This window comes from Rhinolophus sinicus, chromosome 13 (assembly GCF_057876585.1).
Source record: "Rhinolophus sinicus isolate RSI-liver-muscle chromosome 13, RSI-T2T, whole genome shotgun sequence".
Classification (NCBI taxonomy): Eukaryota; Metazoa; Chordata; class Mammalia; order Chiroptera; family Rhinolophidae; genus Rhinolophus; species Rhinolophus sinicus.
Genome location: NC_142513.1, coordinates 17,827,233 through 17,841,341, shown reverse-complemented (window position 1 = coordinate 17,841,341; position 14,109 = coordinate 17,827,233). Strand labels below are relative to the sequence as shown.

At 51.0% G+C, this 14,109-nt stretch overlaps 1 protein-coding gene across 1 annotated transcript in view; it reads right to left on the bottom strand.

Annotated features, from left to right (window-relative positions):
• Positions 1-2,695: 2,695 nt before the first annotated feature.
• The window catches only part of TGM2 (transglutaminase 2), a 32,268-nt gene continuing 20,854 nt past the window's right edge, over positions 2,696-14,109 (bottom strand). Inside the window, exons 9-13 of the mRNA XM_019750243.3 lie at positions 12,561-12,803; positions 10,720-10,992; positions 6,545-6,705; positions 5,350-5,486; positions 2,696-4,610 (exon numbers count right to left, since the gene is read on the bottom strand). Of these exons, the coding sequence (XP_019605802.3) occupies positions 4,460-4,610; positions 5,350-5,486; positions 6,545-6,705; positions 10,720-10,992; positions 12,561-12,803 (965 nt within the window). The 3' untranslated portion in view covers positions 2,696-4,459. The remainder of the gene's footprint in view (positions 4,611-5,349; positions 5,487-6,544; positions 6,706-10,719; positions 10,993-12,560; positions 12,804-14,109) is intronic.

Below are 14,109 nucleotides of genomic sequence, written 5' to 3'. Positions count from 1 at the left end.
CTTTGGATTTTGGCTCTTGAAACAGAACACAGGGCTTCATGGTGCCCCGGCACATGTGTCTGTGTCTCTGCCCAGACCTGTCAGGGTAGGGAGGGAGCAGGGAGGCCGGGAGAGGGGGCTGACCCAGTCCTGAACCCAAGATGCACGTGCTTCCAGGGGACCCCTGCTTGGCCCTCTACCCTCAGCCCCTCCTTCTTAGATTCTATCACATCCTGTAATTCTGGGCTTGGCTTGAGGCCAAAGGGTGAGTTAGCAGGTATCCTAGGCAAACAAGAGCAGCTACTAGAGAGGAGAGGAACTTTAGGGGTGGGAAGATGGACCCGATCAGAGCCTCCACTCCATGAGCGCCATCAGGGCTAGTGTGGAGACCTCTGCCCCATGCATTCTGGAACAATATGGGAGGGGAGGGTTCAGGTATAAATTGGGCCTCCTCTGGGCTAGGCTATACCCTGGGGAGGGCAGGCTACCTGGATTCAAGTCCCAGCTCTGCAATGAAACCTATAAAACTTGGGAAACAACACGATAGAGTTGTTTGTAACTAACTCAATGCACGTGAAGCGTCCTGACCTGGAGTAACGTTGGTTATTATGATTACAATGTGCCAGGAGCAGCTCGGTATTTTACGTGCACTGTTTTATTGAACCTGCCCACTGGTCGTGAAAGTAGACGTCATATCATCCTCATTCAATACGTAAGGAAGTGGAGGCACAGAGAAGTTGAGAACTTGCCTGAAGTCACGCTGCGAATCGGTGGCAGAGGCAGGCTTCGATTCTAGGTCTGTTTGACTCGTGCCCAGGCCCCTGATACCAGCACCGTGAGTTGATCTTGGATGGGGGCCAGTAGCACTGAGCTGCCATGTAGCAGCGCACAAAGGGACTGTACTGTAAGGACCCAGACTCAGCCCTCACATCTGATTTGGGGAGTAGGATCTCAGGCTCATTTTCTCTGTCTGTAAAATGGGCCTAAGTGACCAGCAGGGCCTTTCTCCTTCCTGGGTTCCTGGCTAGTGGGTTCCCAGGGGTAGGGTAGGCTTAGGGGCTAATCAGGAGAGGCCTCTGAATCTGTCCAGCATTGGCAGACCTGGCTGGGCAGCCCTGCCCCTGCCCTTCAGAGCGGAGGCAGTCAGGCCCAGCAGCCAGACTTGGCAGTCTTGAGTTCACTTGGGGGATGTGCCCTGACCCTGTTCTCAGGGTGCTCCAGAACTTGTGGCAGACATACAAACCGCTGTTCCTAACTCAGGCTGCTGAGCATTTTAAAGGGCTTTCTACAATATGGCAAGGGGAACCAGAGATTGAAGCAGTTGGCTGCAATCCAGGAAGGCTTCACAGAAGAGGCCTCCTTGGAGCAGGGCTTGGAAGGCTACGTAAGAGTTCCTTAGGTGGAGACGATGGTAAGGGCGTTCTTAGTAGAGGGAGCAATGATAGGTATCAGCTATTCCACTCCACCCCCCACCCCCCACAATTGCCTAGTGATCGTTTTTGGGGGGCTGGAAATAATATTTTCCAGAGCCCCTTGCTTGCTAGTTTCTGATTAGGCTATACCTGTGGGGAGAAGGCAGGAGGATGAGAGATGCAGCCTGCCTCTGGCTCCTGCCACAGCCAACTTCAGCAGGCTTTGTAGATTCCAGCAGCTCTGTTGGTTCCAGGGCTGCAGTGACAGTGCCTCCAGCAGCTGGGTGGTGAGGACTGGCTCGTGGGCTCCTGTCCAGCGTGGCAGCTCCTGTCCGATTTCTGGGTAACGCTCCTCCCTTTTGCCCTTCCCGCCTTTCGGATGCCTTTGGAATAAATTTCCTTTCTGAACTCCCTCTCCCCCGAAATAGCCCAGTGATTTCTGTTTTCTAGTGGGTCGCCAATTGACAATGAAGGAATAGGAGGATTCGGTACCCAGAAAATATGATGTGTGTTCATTTTGATTCATTTTTTAGGTGCATGTCGTGTCTTTCAACATGAATTTCCCGAGGACCACAGACCATCTTCTATCATCTATTCAGTCAACAAACACTATCAGTGTCTTGCCGGTGGGGAATGAGGTGAATGACCAAATCCCCGCACTTCTGGAATCACAGTCTAGATGTGGCACTGGCCGGTACAATAGCCAGTAGCCACCTGTGACTATTAAGCACTGAAATGCAGCTAGTCTGAATTGAGATGGGCTGTCAGTATAAATAGACACCACATTTCAAAGTCTTATTTATTAGTGTCTATTTAAGAACTACTTTGTGCCTGCCCTTGAGGACTTCAGATAGGATGATGCGTGGGACAGATATACCAACATGGAACTAAAATTCACTGATAAATGTTTCAGTTGATCCATGTTCCAGGCCTGTGGGGGCCTGAGAAGAAATCTGGGAAGGCTTCACAGAAGAAGTGACATTACTGTTAAGATTATAGGCTGAATAGGAGTTCACAAGACGGGCATTCTAGGCCCAGGGAACTACACATGCAAAAGTTAAGAGGTTGACAAGTGCACAGGATATTTGGTGGGATACAGGAAGTTCATTGTGGCCCAAACATGGTTTGTTCAAGGAAGAAGCTAGAGATGGAACCAGACTGTGTAGGGTCCTGAATGCCAGTCAAGTTTAGACTTGGGGGAGGGGCTGAGGCTGGGGGAAGGCTCTCAGGCAGGAGGTGGCAATGTGAATGAGCCCCCGCCCCCACCCTCCTCAAAGGTGTGAACAAGACCAGGCCAGACCTTGTTTGAATGTGAAAAATAAACTCTTTTATTTCAGTGCTCACTACTTGTGGCTCAAAAGCATATCTACTGTCTGCTTGGAACCCCAAAGCATTTATAAAACCATAGAGAAATAAAGCAATATTCATATAGAACATACGTGTTGGCTCATTTTGTGATTCTTCCCTGTGCAAAGCAGAAAGTTCTAAGTGCGTCAGGATGACTTTCCCCAGGTCCCTCTCTAGGCTTTGGGTGGCCCTGGATGCTGTGACCCCACCCCAGGTAGAGAATACTCCCTTTTTCCCTCTTCCAGAATGAGGGAGGTGTAGTCACATGCAGAGTGTGGAGGATAAAGTCAGAGATGACACCTCATGGGCTCCCCAAGCTTACTGAGAGGCAATGGCTATGGTCCAGGGCCCCGGTCCTGCAAAGAGTGAGTGGATGAGATGCCAACCTTGTTGGTTAGTGGCCAGCACAGGCAGCTAAGGCACTTGTGAAGTGTAGGCATTGCGGTGGGGAGGCTCACGGGGAGGACAGGTACCTCCGGGGTTCTTTTCCCCTAGAACTGGGGTCTGAGGGAAGATGGGGAACTTGGACTGGGCTGGGGGCAGAATGGTGGTCCTGGTCATGGTTTCACTCTCAGAAACATCCTGGGTCTGTGGCCTAAGGCTCTGTGGAGCCAGGGAGTAGGACTCGCTGTCATTTGTGAGGCTGGATCATACAAAGCATCAGAATTGTAGAGCTGAGAGGGCCTTGGAGATGAACTGATTCAACCACTCCGCTGATCAAAGAGGACCCGGAGCCCCAGAGAGGAGAAGGCAGTGGCTGGCCGGTCTGGGGGCTCCAACCTAGTGCTTTGACCCCTGCAATCCCTCCCCCCCTTTTCACCCCAACTGGGCCCTTTTTGATCATGTCCCAGATGGCCTCTCTGACATTCTCAGGTCAGAGCGGGTGTCATGAATAGGACACTGGACTTGGAGTCAGAAGGCCCAGACTCCGTTCCCATGCCTTCCCCATATCCAGCCTTGCAAATATCCATGAGCTGGCCGGTGGGAAATGAGCCACTGCCCTTCGCCAGGACTCGGTCTCCTCATTGTGAAAGCAGCTCCTACTCTGCCGATTCCTGTTGTGATTAAATGGGTTGGTGGCCGCGTGAGCACCAGCAACTACAGAAAGCACCTAGCACATAGTAAGTGCCTCACAACAATGAGAAGGGCAGGGGACTGTGGGCCAGAGCTTCTGGACGTGGGAGAAGTTTAAGCCTGGCCTATACCTGCGACCCTCCCATCCCCCACCTGCTCTGTCTATCCCAAGGACCCGAGGCCTGGGCACAGTCTGGGGCAGGGGTACAGGGCATGATGGGGTGTTGAGTTCCTTGACTCAGCCAATGGACACACTGTTTCTTTTTTGCTTGCTCCAAGGGACTATGGAGTAGTTCAGACAATATAGCGGGTCGTCAGTAGCTTTCCAAGTGGCATCTGGGCTGGAAAGGGGGGAGTGGGTCCCTCCTCCACCTCCCCAGGCCCAGTCAGCCAAAGTCAAGCCTCCCATGTGGAGGTCCAGAACATTTCTTACAGGTAAGGGAGGTTGGGAACCAAGCTTGGGGGACAAGATGGGCCAGAAGTGCATTATATTCCAAATAGTACCCCCGCCCTTCCAGGCAGCCCACCCCTGACCTGGGGTCTGGGACCCAAAAAGGGGCAAATGCTGCTCATTAATTTGGGATAAAGATTGGGCGTCAAGTTCTGGGCTCTCTGCTGGCTGAGGTGGGGCTGGGCACGGGAGTCCCTTAGGGGGGGCCAATGATGACATTCCGGAAGCCCTTCACAGACTTTAGCTTGTCACTCTGGAAGTTCACCACCAGCTTGTGGCGGCCCACGTGGAGTGGCAGCAGGTCCACCCTCACCTTGGCTTCCTGGCCCCCCTCCACGGGGTGTGGGCTGTGGAGAGAGAGAGGAAGAGGATGAGCAGAAGGGTCCAGGGCGGTCCTCATGATGGAGTCAGGCCAGGATGACGCCTGACTGCTGAGAACTTAGCACGGATGTACAGCTTAATGCCGACAAGAATAAAATGGGCCCACTGACCACTCTCCGAGGTCCTGGGCAATCTGCCCTCTTATGTGTAGAGGGGCTCGTGTGTGTGCACCCCCACATAGAAGTGATGGTGTGCTTGGGCGTAAGAGTGGGTGTGCTCAGGTGACCCTGTGTGAAAATGTATTGAGAGGTACACGTGTGATTTGTGTTCTTTCCTGTATGTAAGTTACATTACAATAAAAAAGCAAAAGTTAAGGAGTGTGTATGTTTGTATATGTGTACATCTGTAGATGTGTTCCGTGTACACCTGTGGATAATTAGAGTGCAGGTGCCCATGTTTATGTGAGGACACGTGTGTTGGGGGCGGGTGCTTAGTGATCGAATGTGTAAGTGTTCAGGTTTGTGAAGGCACATGCATGGAACGCAGCTAATGTGGTGGGGCGTTGAGAGGATTTGAAGGTGGAAACTCTGCCCTCAGAATGTTTGGGAAGGGATACGGGAGTATACTGGACAGGTGTGTGGGTGGGTGTGTGGGAGATGAGAGGAGGGGTTACCCGTGGGACTTTGGTGCCTAAGGGCAGCCCCTCCCTCCATTAGCATCTGCCCTCTGCTCCCAGGTCCCCAGGCTGCAGTGACCAGCACTTACATCTCCACCGTCTTCTGCTCCTCGGTCAGGCCGGCCCCCTCCACGGTGAAGGTGCAACCTTCCAGGGCCATGGTGAGTGGGTTCCGCAGGGACACCTCAGCCACCAGCTTGCGATTCTTCTTGGGCTCTCCCAGGACCTGGGAGAGGGAAAGGGGCAGATGTCAGGGGCAGCAGTGAGGGAGGGGGCCCAGAGCCCCACAAAGGCAGGTAGGGTCCTGGCTGGGTCATCTCTGTATTTGCTGCAATTTGGCCCAATGTTTGCTGAACAAAGCCATGTCCACTCTGCCACTCTCCGCCTCTGTGCCTCAGTTTCCTCACGGAGCTGCAGTGAGGCTCCATGCACCCCAGAGGGGGTATGAAGTACCTTTGTTGTTCTGGAGTCTGGAGTGGAAAGATCACAGGCTTTGAAGCCAGCTGATTTCTACTCCTTTCTCACTGTGTAACCCTGGGAAAGTCCCTACCCTCTCTGAGTCTTAGTTTCTTCATGGGAGAGAAATGCCTGACCGCAGGGTTCTCATGGGGATGACTGAGCTAACACGTGCAAACTCCTAGCAGAGTGTTGCACACAGTACTCATTCCATCCCCCTCCACTTGTCACCATTTCTTTGTAAATGCTGCATTTAGGATTCTGGGGCTGTGGCTCCTTGACGTGACTCACTACGATGATGATGGCGGTGACGGTGATAATAGCTTTTATTAGACTTTGTAATGCACTGGATATTGTTCTATATGCTTCTTGTGGATGCACATTTAATCTGTAAAATACCCATGTGGAATAAACTGAGGCCCAGAAGGGGCAAAGTAACATGCCCAGGATCATCCAGGCACAAACCCAGGCAGTCAGACTCCAGAGTCTATGCCCTTCACTCCTCCACCCGCCCTGCCAGGGCCCCAGGATCTGAGAATCTAGCCTTAGGAGGTGAGCTTTTAAGGGTCATGATGCTGAGATCCCTAAATTCCACAATCCTACCGCTCTGACATTCTAGGATTCATTCTTAGAAACTCTGAGTCTCTAAGAATTCTTTTGGCTTCATGATGCTTTTCTTTGGTGAAGCCAAAATTTGAGGCTCCCTGAGACATCAAAGATCTTGAGGGTGCAAGGATGCAGGTGTGTGCGTGAGGCTTGCCCCTTCCCGGTCCTGGGCTTGTCCTGGGCCCTCGCCCTGCCTCCCACCCTGCCCAGCCTGCCCCTTACCCGGATCTTGATTTCTGGATTCTCCAGATAGATGTCCCTCTCGGCCAGCAGGTAGCTGTTGGCAGCCTGCTCAACGAGGAGACCCCGGACCTTGATGAGGTTCGACTCTGTTAGGCAGTCACGGTACTTCTCGTAGAGGATTCGAAGGGGAATGCTCTTCTCTGCAGGGAGGAAGGGGAGAGTACACATAATGTCCGAATCATGGCCCCCACCTCTCTGGCATCTCCACCAGGTGCAGAGAGGGGAGGGAATGTGCTGGAGCTCACACAGCTGGTGAACGGCTGGGCAGACCCCAGGCTATTCCCCCACCTGCCTCAGCTCCAGGGTTCCCAGAGAGGAACTGGAAGGGAGGCAGAACAGCTGGTAGGGGAAATGCTGGAACACCAACAGGTCCAGGTTCTAATCTTGCCTCCGCCCTTTGATAACTGGTGATGTTGGGCAAGTCATTCCACTCTCAGGACTTCAGTTTCCCCCATCTCTTAAGGTTGATAAGATTGTACCCATTTTACAGATGAAGAAACACTTCTGCCAGTAAATGCTCAGCTCAGGAGACCTGGCCCTGCTTGGCCACTGACTGGCTGTGTGAGCCTGGGAAGATGACCCCCCCGCCTCGGTTTCTCCAGTTCCCCCTCTGTTCTCTTTCCCCAGACCATCAGCTCCCTGAACTCTGGCAACGCTAAGAGCAGAGGTCATTTCAGAGCAAAAGCCACACAATGATAGGGAAGTGAGAAAAAAGGCAACAGGGCCAACCCTGCCGACTGCAGAAAAATGCAATGTGATGTTTAGACCCATTTTTCTGACAAGAACACTGAGATCCGGAGGCACCAGGGGTCTGCCTGTAGGAGGCAGGGAGGAGCAGTGAAAAGAGCACAGGACTGAGAATCTGCAGGCCTGTGCCAGGCCCTGCTTGTCCATTTGGTCACAAAGAAACTCGGGCAAATCCCTCTGCTCTTTAGCCTCCCCTGTCAAACAAGAGCCCTAGAGAGAGACGGTCTTCAGCATCCCTGGAGCCCAGCCAATCTCTTGACATTGTCCCAGTGCCATGACAGGAGATGCTGTTGGCTCTTTTTCTGCCATCTGTCCTCTCCCTACCCCTACCAGACCAACGTTTCCCAAACACTAGCCAGCCACCTGACAGTTCACACCTCTGAGTATATCCTCATTATTTGCTCATCATTTTTCTTTCAGTCCCCTCATTTTGTACTTTTTAACCTTGATTGTTTAGGGAGATTTTTTCATCATTATTTGCAGCAAACTAGTCTCATTTACCATAAATAGAAGGTAGCTGGTGAAAATTGATACAAGCAAAGTCATGCTTATTCAATTCGGTGAGAGAGGCTTGCCTGCTGAGGGTTCTGACTTTGAGACCGGAGCCTGCTGTTAAACAGGGAGACTGGCAAGGGTTACGGATGCTAAGACCCACGAACACCCACTCAGCTGCTCCCCATGAGGTCATCTGAAGGACGGCGAGGACCTGAGAGAGTCACTTTCTCACCATGTGAGTCAAGGTCTAGGCCCTGGGGGAGGGGCACACTGATGGTCCACGTCCCACCCTTTGGAAAATGCTGCACTTGTGTGCCCAGCCCTACTGCCATTCATTCCCAGGGTGGATCTGTGAACAGATGACGTGGGGGGAAGAAAACCAAATCTTCTGCCAAAAGGGACAAAAAGGAGTGAAAATTCCTGGGTCAGGGCCTGGTGGGGCAGAGTGGAAACTCTGATCTGCTCCACAGGAAAAGAAAGAAAACATTGTCCTCCAGGAGTTTGGAGGACATGGCCCTAGCCCTAACTGTTGACTTTTCCAGAAGGCTGAACCAGGGTGGGGCTGGACCTTTGAGAATTGCTTTCTGCCGGCCAGGGACCACGACTTTGGCCTTGGGCTACATGCTGGCTGAGAGGAGGAAACATGTACAGTCGGTTTCAGTCATTCTTTAGATGATTTGCCCTGTTCTGGAAGGTGCGGCGGGTGTGATCACCAAGGCCACGCTGGCTGCATTCCCAGTGACGCACCTGGAGGGGTCAGGGAGGAGAGAAAGGGTGGGGGCAGGAAAGGGAAGGGAGAGAAGCAGCAGAGCAAGGAGGCAGGGGTGGGGGCTACTGCATTCTATTCAGCTGTCTTAGGCCTGGCTTCCTGTCATCAGCACACAGAAATCCCCCAGACCTTGTCATCAAAGATTAACAAGCAATTTATGTAAAGCGTGGAGTCTCCAAGGGTGAAAGACTCTATCTCAGGTTGAGCTTGGCATTGGAGGCTACAATAGGTCACTCAGGACTAGCTCTGCCTTACAACCTGAGGATAGCACACAGGAGGACCTCTGCCCTCTCCTTGCGTCCCTTGTGGGTCAATGATACAGCAGGAGGGACCCCCTTTGTTGTGAACACAGAACAATGCTCCAGGGACCCGATGGTATCTGGGAGGCAAAAAGCGACTAAACAATGGCCTGAGAGAAAGTTATTCTGGCATCACTGGCCCAAGCTGAACTTCATTTCATGCCACACATTCCAAGGACACTTCCTCTCTTTGAAGTAGTTTTGAGCACGAGAAGGAACTGACATATGGGCATTCACATGAAGAGGCTGCTGCAAGGGTCTACAAAGATGATCCAGCCTTGGTACAAATGGGGAACCTGAGGCCTGGGGTGGAGAGGAGAACGATCCAGGAACCCGGAGCCTGTTGACGGAATTGCTGGAGGTAGAACTTGGGTGCCCTGACCATCCTACACACCTTCAGGGATGGACCCCTGCCCCTGGTACGTGGGGCCTGGATGCAGAGGTGTGAGCTGGGTCCTTTCATGCCACCAAGGTTGGCAGGGACTCAGTCACCACTAAGCCCAGCACTGAGCCCGCTGTTTGGCACAGTACGTGTTCAGGAAAGGTCCACGGGGCTTCTCAGTTTCCCCAGGCCTCTTTGTACTTCTGCTCAGCAAGGACTGAAGAGCTCCCCCACGTCCAGGCACCATGGTACACTTTCTAGACATTCCCCGAGGACACGTCTTCCTCTTCAGTCCTCACGGGGGCCCATTAGGTGGGTGTGCTGTTGTCCCATTTAACGGACAAGTCTGATTTGAGGCTCAGAGACCATGTTCACCCTGCCCAAGGTTGTACCTTTAGGAGATGGTAGAGGCCAGATTCAAAACCAGTCTGGCTGGCCTCAAAATACATCTTTCAGCAGTTGTAAGTGTTGGGGTCCCAGCCCTGGGGTCAAGTAGCTGCCCCTCAGGGCTTAGCCCCTACTCAGAGATCCTAACAGAGGGTCTGCTCTGGGGGTGTAGCTACAGGGGTGCCCATGTGGGCCCGAGACAGAAAAACCAGGAGGTGACCCTGTCCGTACCACAGGCCCCCACCTGAACCAGACTGGCCTTCTTAGGAACTGGAAGGCTGTGCCCCACATGCCAGCCCATGGGGCCAAGGGCCAAGCCAGAGGTCACGAAAAAGAGGAAAAGTTCTGGGTTGACAGGCAAGAGGAGAGGGGAGGGCCAACAGCTTTTGTAAACACAGAGAGTTTTGTAAACACTCCCTGCCCTGGGCCTCACCACCAGTTCTGGTTATTAGCATACTAGTTCCCAGGTATTAAATGCCTACTGTGTGCACGGCCTCTTCCCCACCAGATCGTCCAGCATTGTCAGGTCATGACTTCCATGTACCTGATGGGGACATTGAGGTTTAGGGAGGCAGCCCTCTGCCCAGGTGACACAGCCAGCAGGACCCTCGGAGGATGTTCTCACTGCACTGCTCAGGTCCTCACCCAGCTTCATGACCCCTCTGCCCTCCTCACGCCTGCAGGCTTCCGGTGCAGAAGACCGGCTTGGTCTGCTGGGGGGTGGGAGACCAGACTCTCTGCTGCCCCACTAAGTGACACAACAGTATAGTTGCTAAGAATATAGGTTCAAGTCGCAGTCCTGTCACTTCCTAGCTGTGTGGCCTTGGGGAAGTTACTTCACCTTCCTGGGCTTACTCTTCTCATCTGGAAAATGGGGGCAATACAAGATTCCACCTCCCACATTTGTTATAAGAATTAAGTGGGTTGATACATATAAAGTGGTTAGGATGGGGCCTGACCCAGAATAAGTGCTATGCAAGTGTCTGTGAGGTAAATTGCACACGTTGAGCGCTCATGGCACGACCTAGCATGTCAATCAGCGGTCAATAAGTAATCCAGGAATGCAGGACGTTACCAGAGTAGGGCTCCAGGGAAAGATCGAGCAGGTTGTTGGTGCCACACTCGGGGCCCAGGATCCCGTTGTAGCTGACAGTGCGAGCACAGAGCAGGAGGCGGCAGGTGAGGTCCTCGGTGGTGTTGTTGGTGATGTGAGCAAAGACGTCAAAGTCACTGCCCATTGTCATGCTCTGGCCCACACGGATCCGCATGGCCACCCCCGCCTCCTCTTTATTAGCCAGCTTGTTCAGGTGGTTGGCCCTCCTGAAGGCTTCCCTCTCCTCTGGGGACCCTGTGGGGATAGGAAAGAGCTTCTTCATGGCTGGAACTTATTCCAGTGAGAGGGAGACTGGGGTAGGGCAAGCTGGTTTTTCCTGGTGACTCAGATCAGCCCAAAATGAGCACCTTCTCTACATTTTTGTGCCAGGGGAGGAAAGAATACTTTCTTGACTTTCCACAAGTGAACTCCTATACATCCCTCAAGACCCAGCCCCATACGGCCCCTCCTCCAGGAAGTCTTCTTGACTACTCCTTCCCCATGATGAATGTATCACAGTGTTTTCTGGAGTTTCATAGCAGCCTATAGCCTATCATGTTTTTTAGCTCACCAAGTTGTTTTCTGTTTATGTGCTTATGCTCTTGAGCTGCTTGAGGACGAAGACTGTGTGTATTTATCTGTGTTTACTTATCTTTATGTCACACCCAAAGTTTATGCAATATAAACTTTCTCGCCTGCACAGGGATTACTTCTCTGTGAATTTCTTTCCCTCCCCTCCCTACCTGTGGAGCTCTCCAGCAGGAATTACTGTCCCACTTTTATGTTCTAGTCACCTCTCACCTATGCTCCTTTTATTTTTTTTTCCCCAAGTGCGATTAGGTACATACCTATTTCTTCTATCAAACCCTCATTTCTAGACCTTATAGAGGCCATGGAAAGCTTCTTTTCCTTCTGTTTTATCCTTCCCCTAGACCATGGCCACTTAATACCCAATCCCCAGTCAGCCCTGGAAAGTCAGAGGGGGTCGGATGTGGGCAGGGGCTATGGATTCTTAGTCATCTCTGTGAGCCCCACTGTGCTTGGTACGCAGTAGATGCTTAGAATTGTATTGGCTGTTGGATGTGCTCACGTCCAGTTTTAAAAATAAGCCACGTCGTATTTTCCCCTACTGATTTCCCCCCTTTCTGATTCAGTCACAGAAAGAAGCCTCGTCTTTGTGTCTGATTGAATACATCTAATCTTTAAGTTTCTCTTGGTCCATTTCTCTTTTATTTAACCCTTCCACATTCACCTTCACGCTCACTTCCTCAGCTAGATGGGAAATACTGCAAAATTAAACACAAGTTGCAGGAACCTCTCCTTCATGGCCTCTCAGGATTTCCAAGCCTCTCTAGTACACATACGTTGCCATAAAAAAGTGTGGCATTGTCCATCTGCAGCTGAAGGTCCCACTCTGTTAATACACACACGGACATCATTAATCTTTCTGTGGCAGGCCTCGCCTATGGAACAGCCACCCTCTTCAGTTTTATGGAGTCAAACCCACCAAAAAACTGAGGCTTAAAAACCAAATGGCATCCTTTGGTGGAATACAGAATTCTTTTCCAAAAGGAACAATGCTCTACCCCCGTCTTCCAGTGTGCTTGGTAAGTTTGCGCCTGTTTCTAAGGAATTTCTTAGAATGGAGAATAACTTATGGGTCTGGTTGTACGCAAGCTGCCAAATAAAACACACACACACACACACACACACACACACACACACACACACACGCACACACGCCCACATGCCCACTGGGCTGGCAAAATGGGCTTCTTATCTGCAAGGCAGTGTGGCAGGCTCTGAGCACGGGATGGCCCTACCTTCCGGGTACTTGTAGTTGTGGGTGATGTCCTCCCGCTCGTCGCGGCCCACGCTCTTCGTGCTGATCTTCAGCCCCACGACCAGGGAGCGGTTGATGGACTTGTGCATGGACCCATCCTTCTGCTGGATCCAGTCCACCACGTCGGCGTTGACCTCCGCAAAAACAAAAGGTGCATCGTACTTGGTGTTCAGGTCCCCCTCCTTGATGGCACGCACTGGAACCGGGCCGCAGCAGTACGTCCCTGGTTGGCGGAAGGAGAGACAGGCCTAGGCTGAGGGGAGGGTGACACCCTCCAAAACCTTCTGCAGGTCAACCACACATGGTGAAAAAATCTTGAGACTATACAGCCCTTTGATTTAGGGACTTCACTTGTAGGAAGGTAGCATAGGGTAAGAATTAAGGACGGAGACTCTGAAGCCCAACTTTTAACGTTCAAATTTCAGCTGCCTCTTATTAGCGAGGTGACCTTGGGGTCGTTGTGTCACTTCTCCGAGCCTCAGTTTCATGGGGGATGATATTTGTATTTACACAATGAGGATTTGCATATACTAGATGTTGTATAAGTGATAAATAAGACAGAAGAATATCCCAAGGCCTCCTAAGGAACTGAGGAACCAGCACTTCAGAAGGCCGTGTGTCTATCTGATTTCCTGCCCATGCGGAGAGTGGCAGTTAGGGCCAGACATATACTCAGTGTAGTTTACAACTGCCTCAAACCGGTCACAGATTTAAAAGTTGAGGACTAGAGGCTGGGTAGCTATATTACAGTGCATCCATTTAGTGGAACACAGTAACAATTAAAATTCAAATCACAGAACACGACCTGATAGAGAAATGCTAATGACATATGGAGAAGTGACAGAGCCAGCAAAAAAGTCCACGTGCAGCCAGAGTTCTTAACCCAGGGTCCATGGACCCCCAAGGCGCAGCAAATAGAATTCAGAGGTCCATGAACTTGGATGGGAAAAAAAACTTACACATTTATTTTGACTGTACTTTGATAGCACTTCCTTTGTGAACGCAGACACAAAGTCTTAAGTGCACTATGACTCATCCCCCATAAAAACCATAGGTACTTTCATATCCCTTTATAGTTGTCACAGATAACTGACGATGTCATTTATACTCGTCTCTACCACAAAGTTGTCAAATTTATTAATTCTACCACTAAATCTTGTTATGTAAAGGATATATTATTATATCACAAACGCATTGAAAAATGTTTTGATAACTATATTTAAATGTAATTGATTTACTTTGTAACCCTAGGTCTTACAGTCTATGGATTTAAAAGTATTATTTTGAGAAAGGAATCATTTGGCTTCACCAATTTTGCCCTGACTCCTTGCCTCTCTCTCTCTCTCACCTACAGACATGTATGAACAAGTATATAATTGGAAATTACTGGAAACTGTGTGTGACTGTTAATCCTTCTTTTGAAGGGAGAGGACAAAGATGCCATTTGATATTTTTCTTTGTGTTTCTCCTTATTTCATGTTTTCCACAATGTGCGGGAATGAATTTTAAACGATAAAGAAGCATATTAC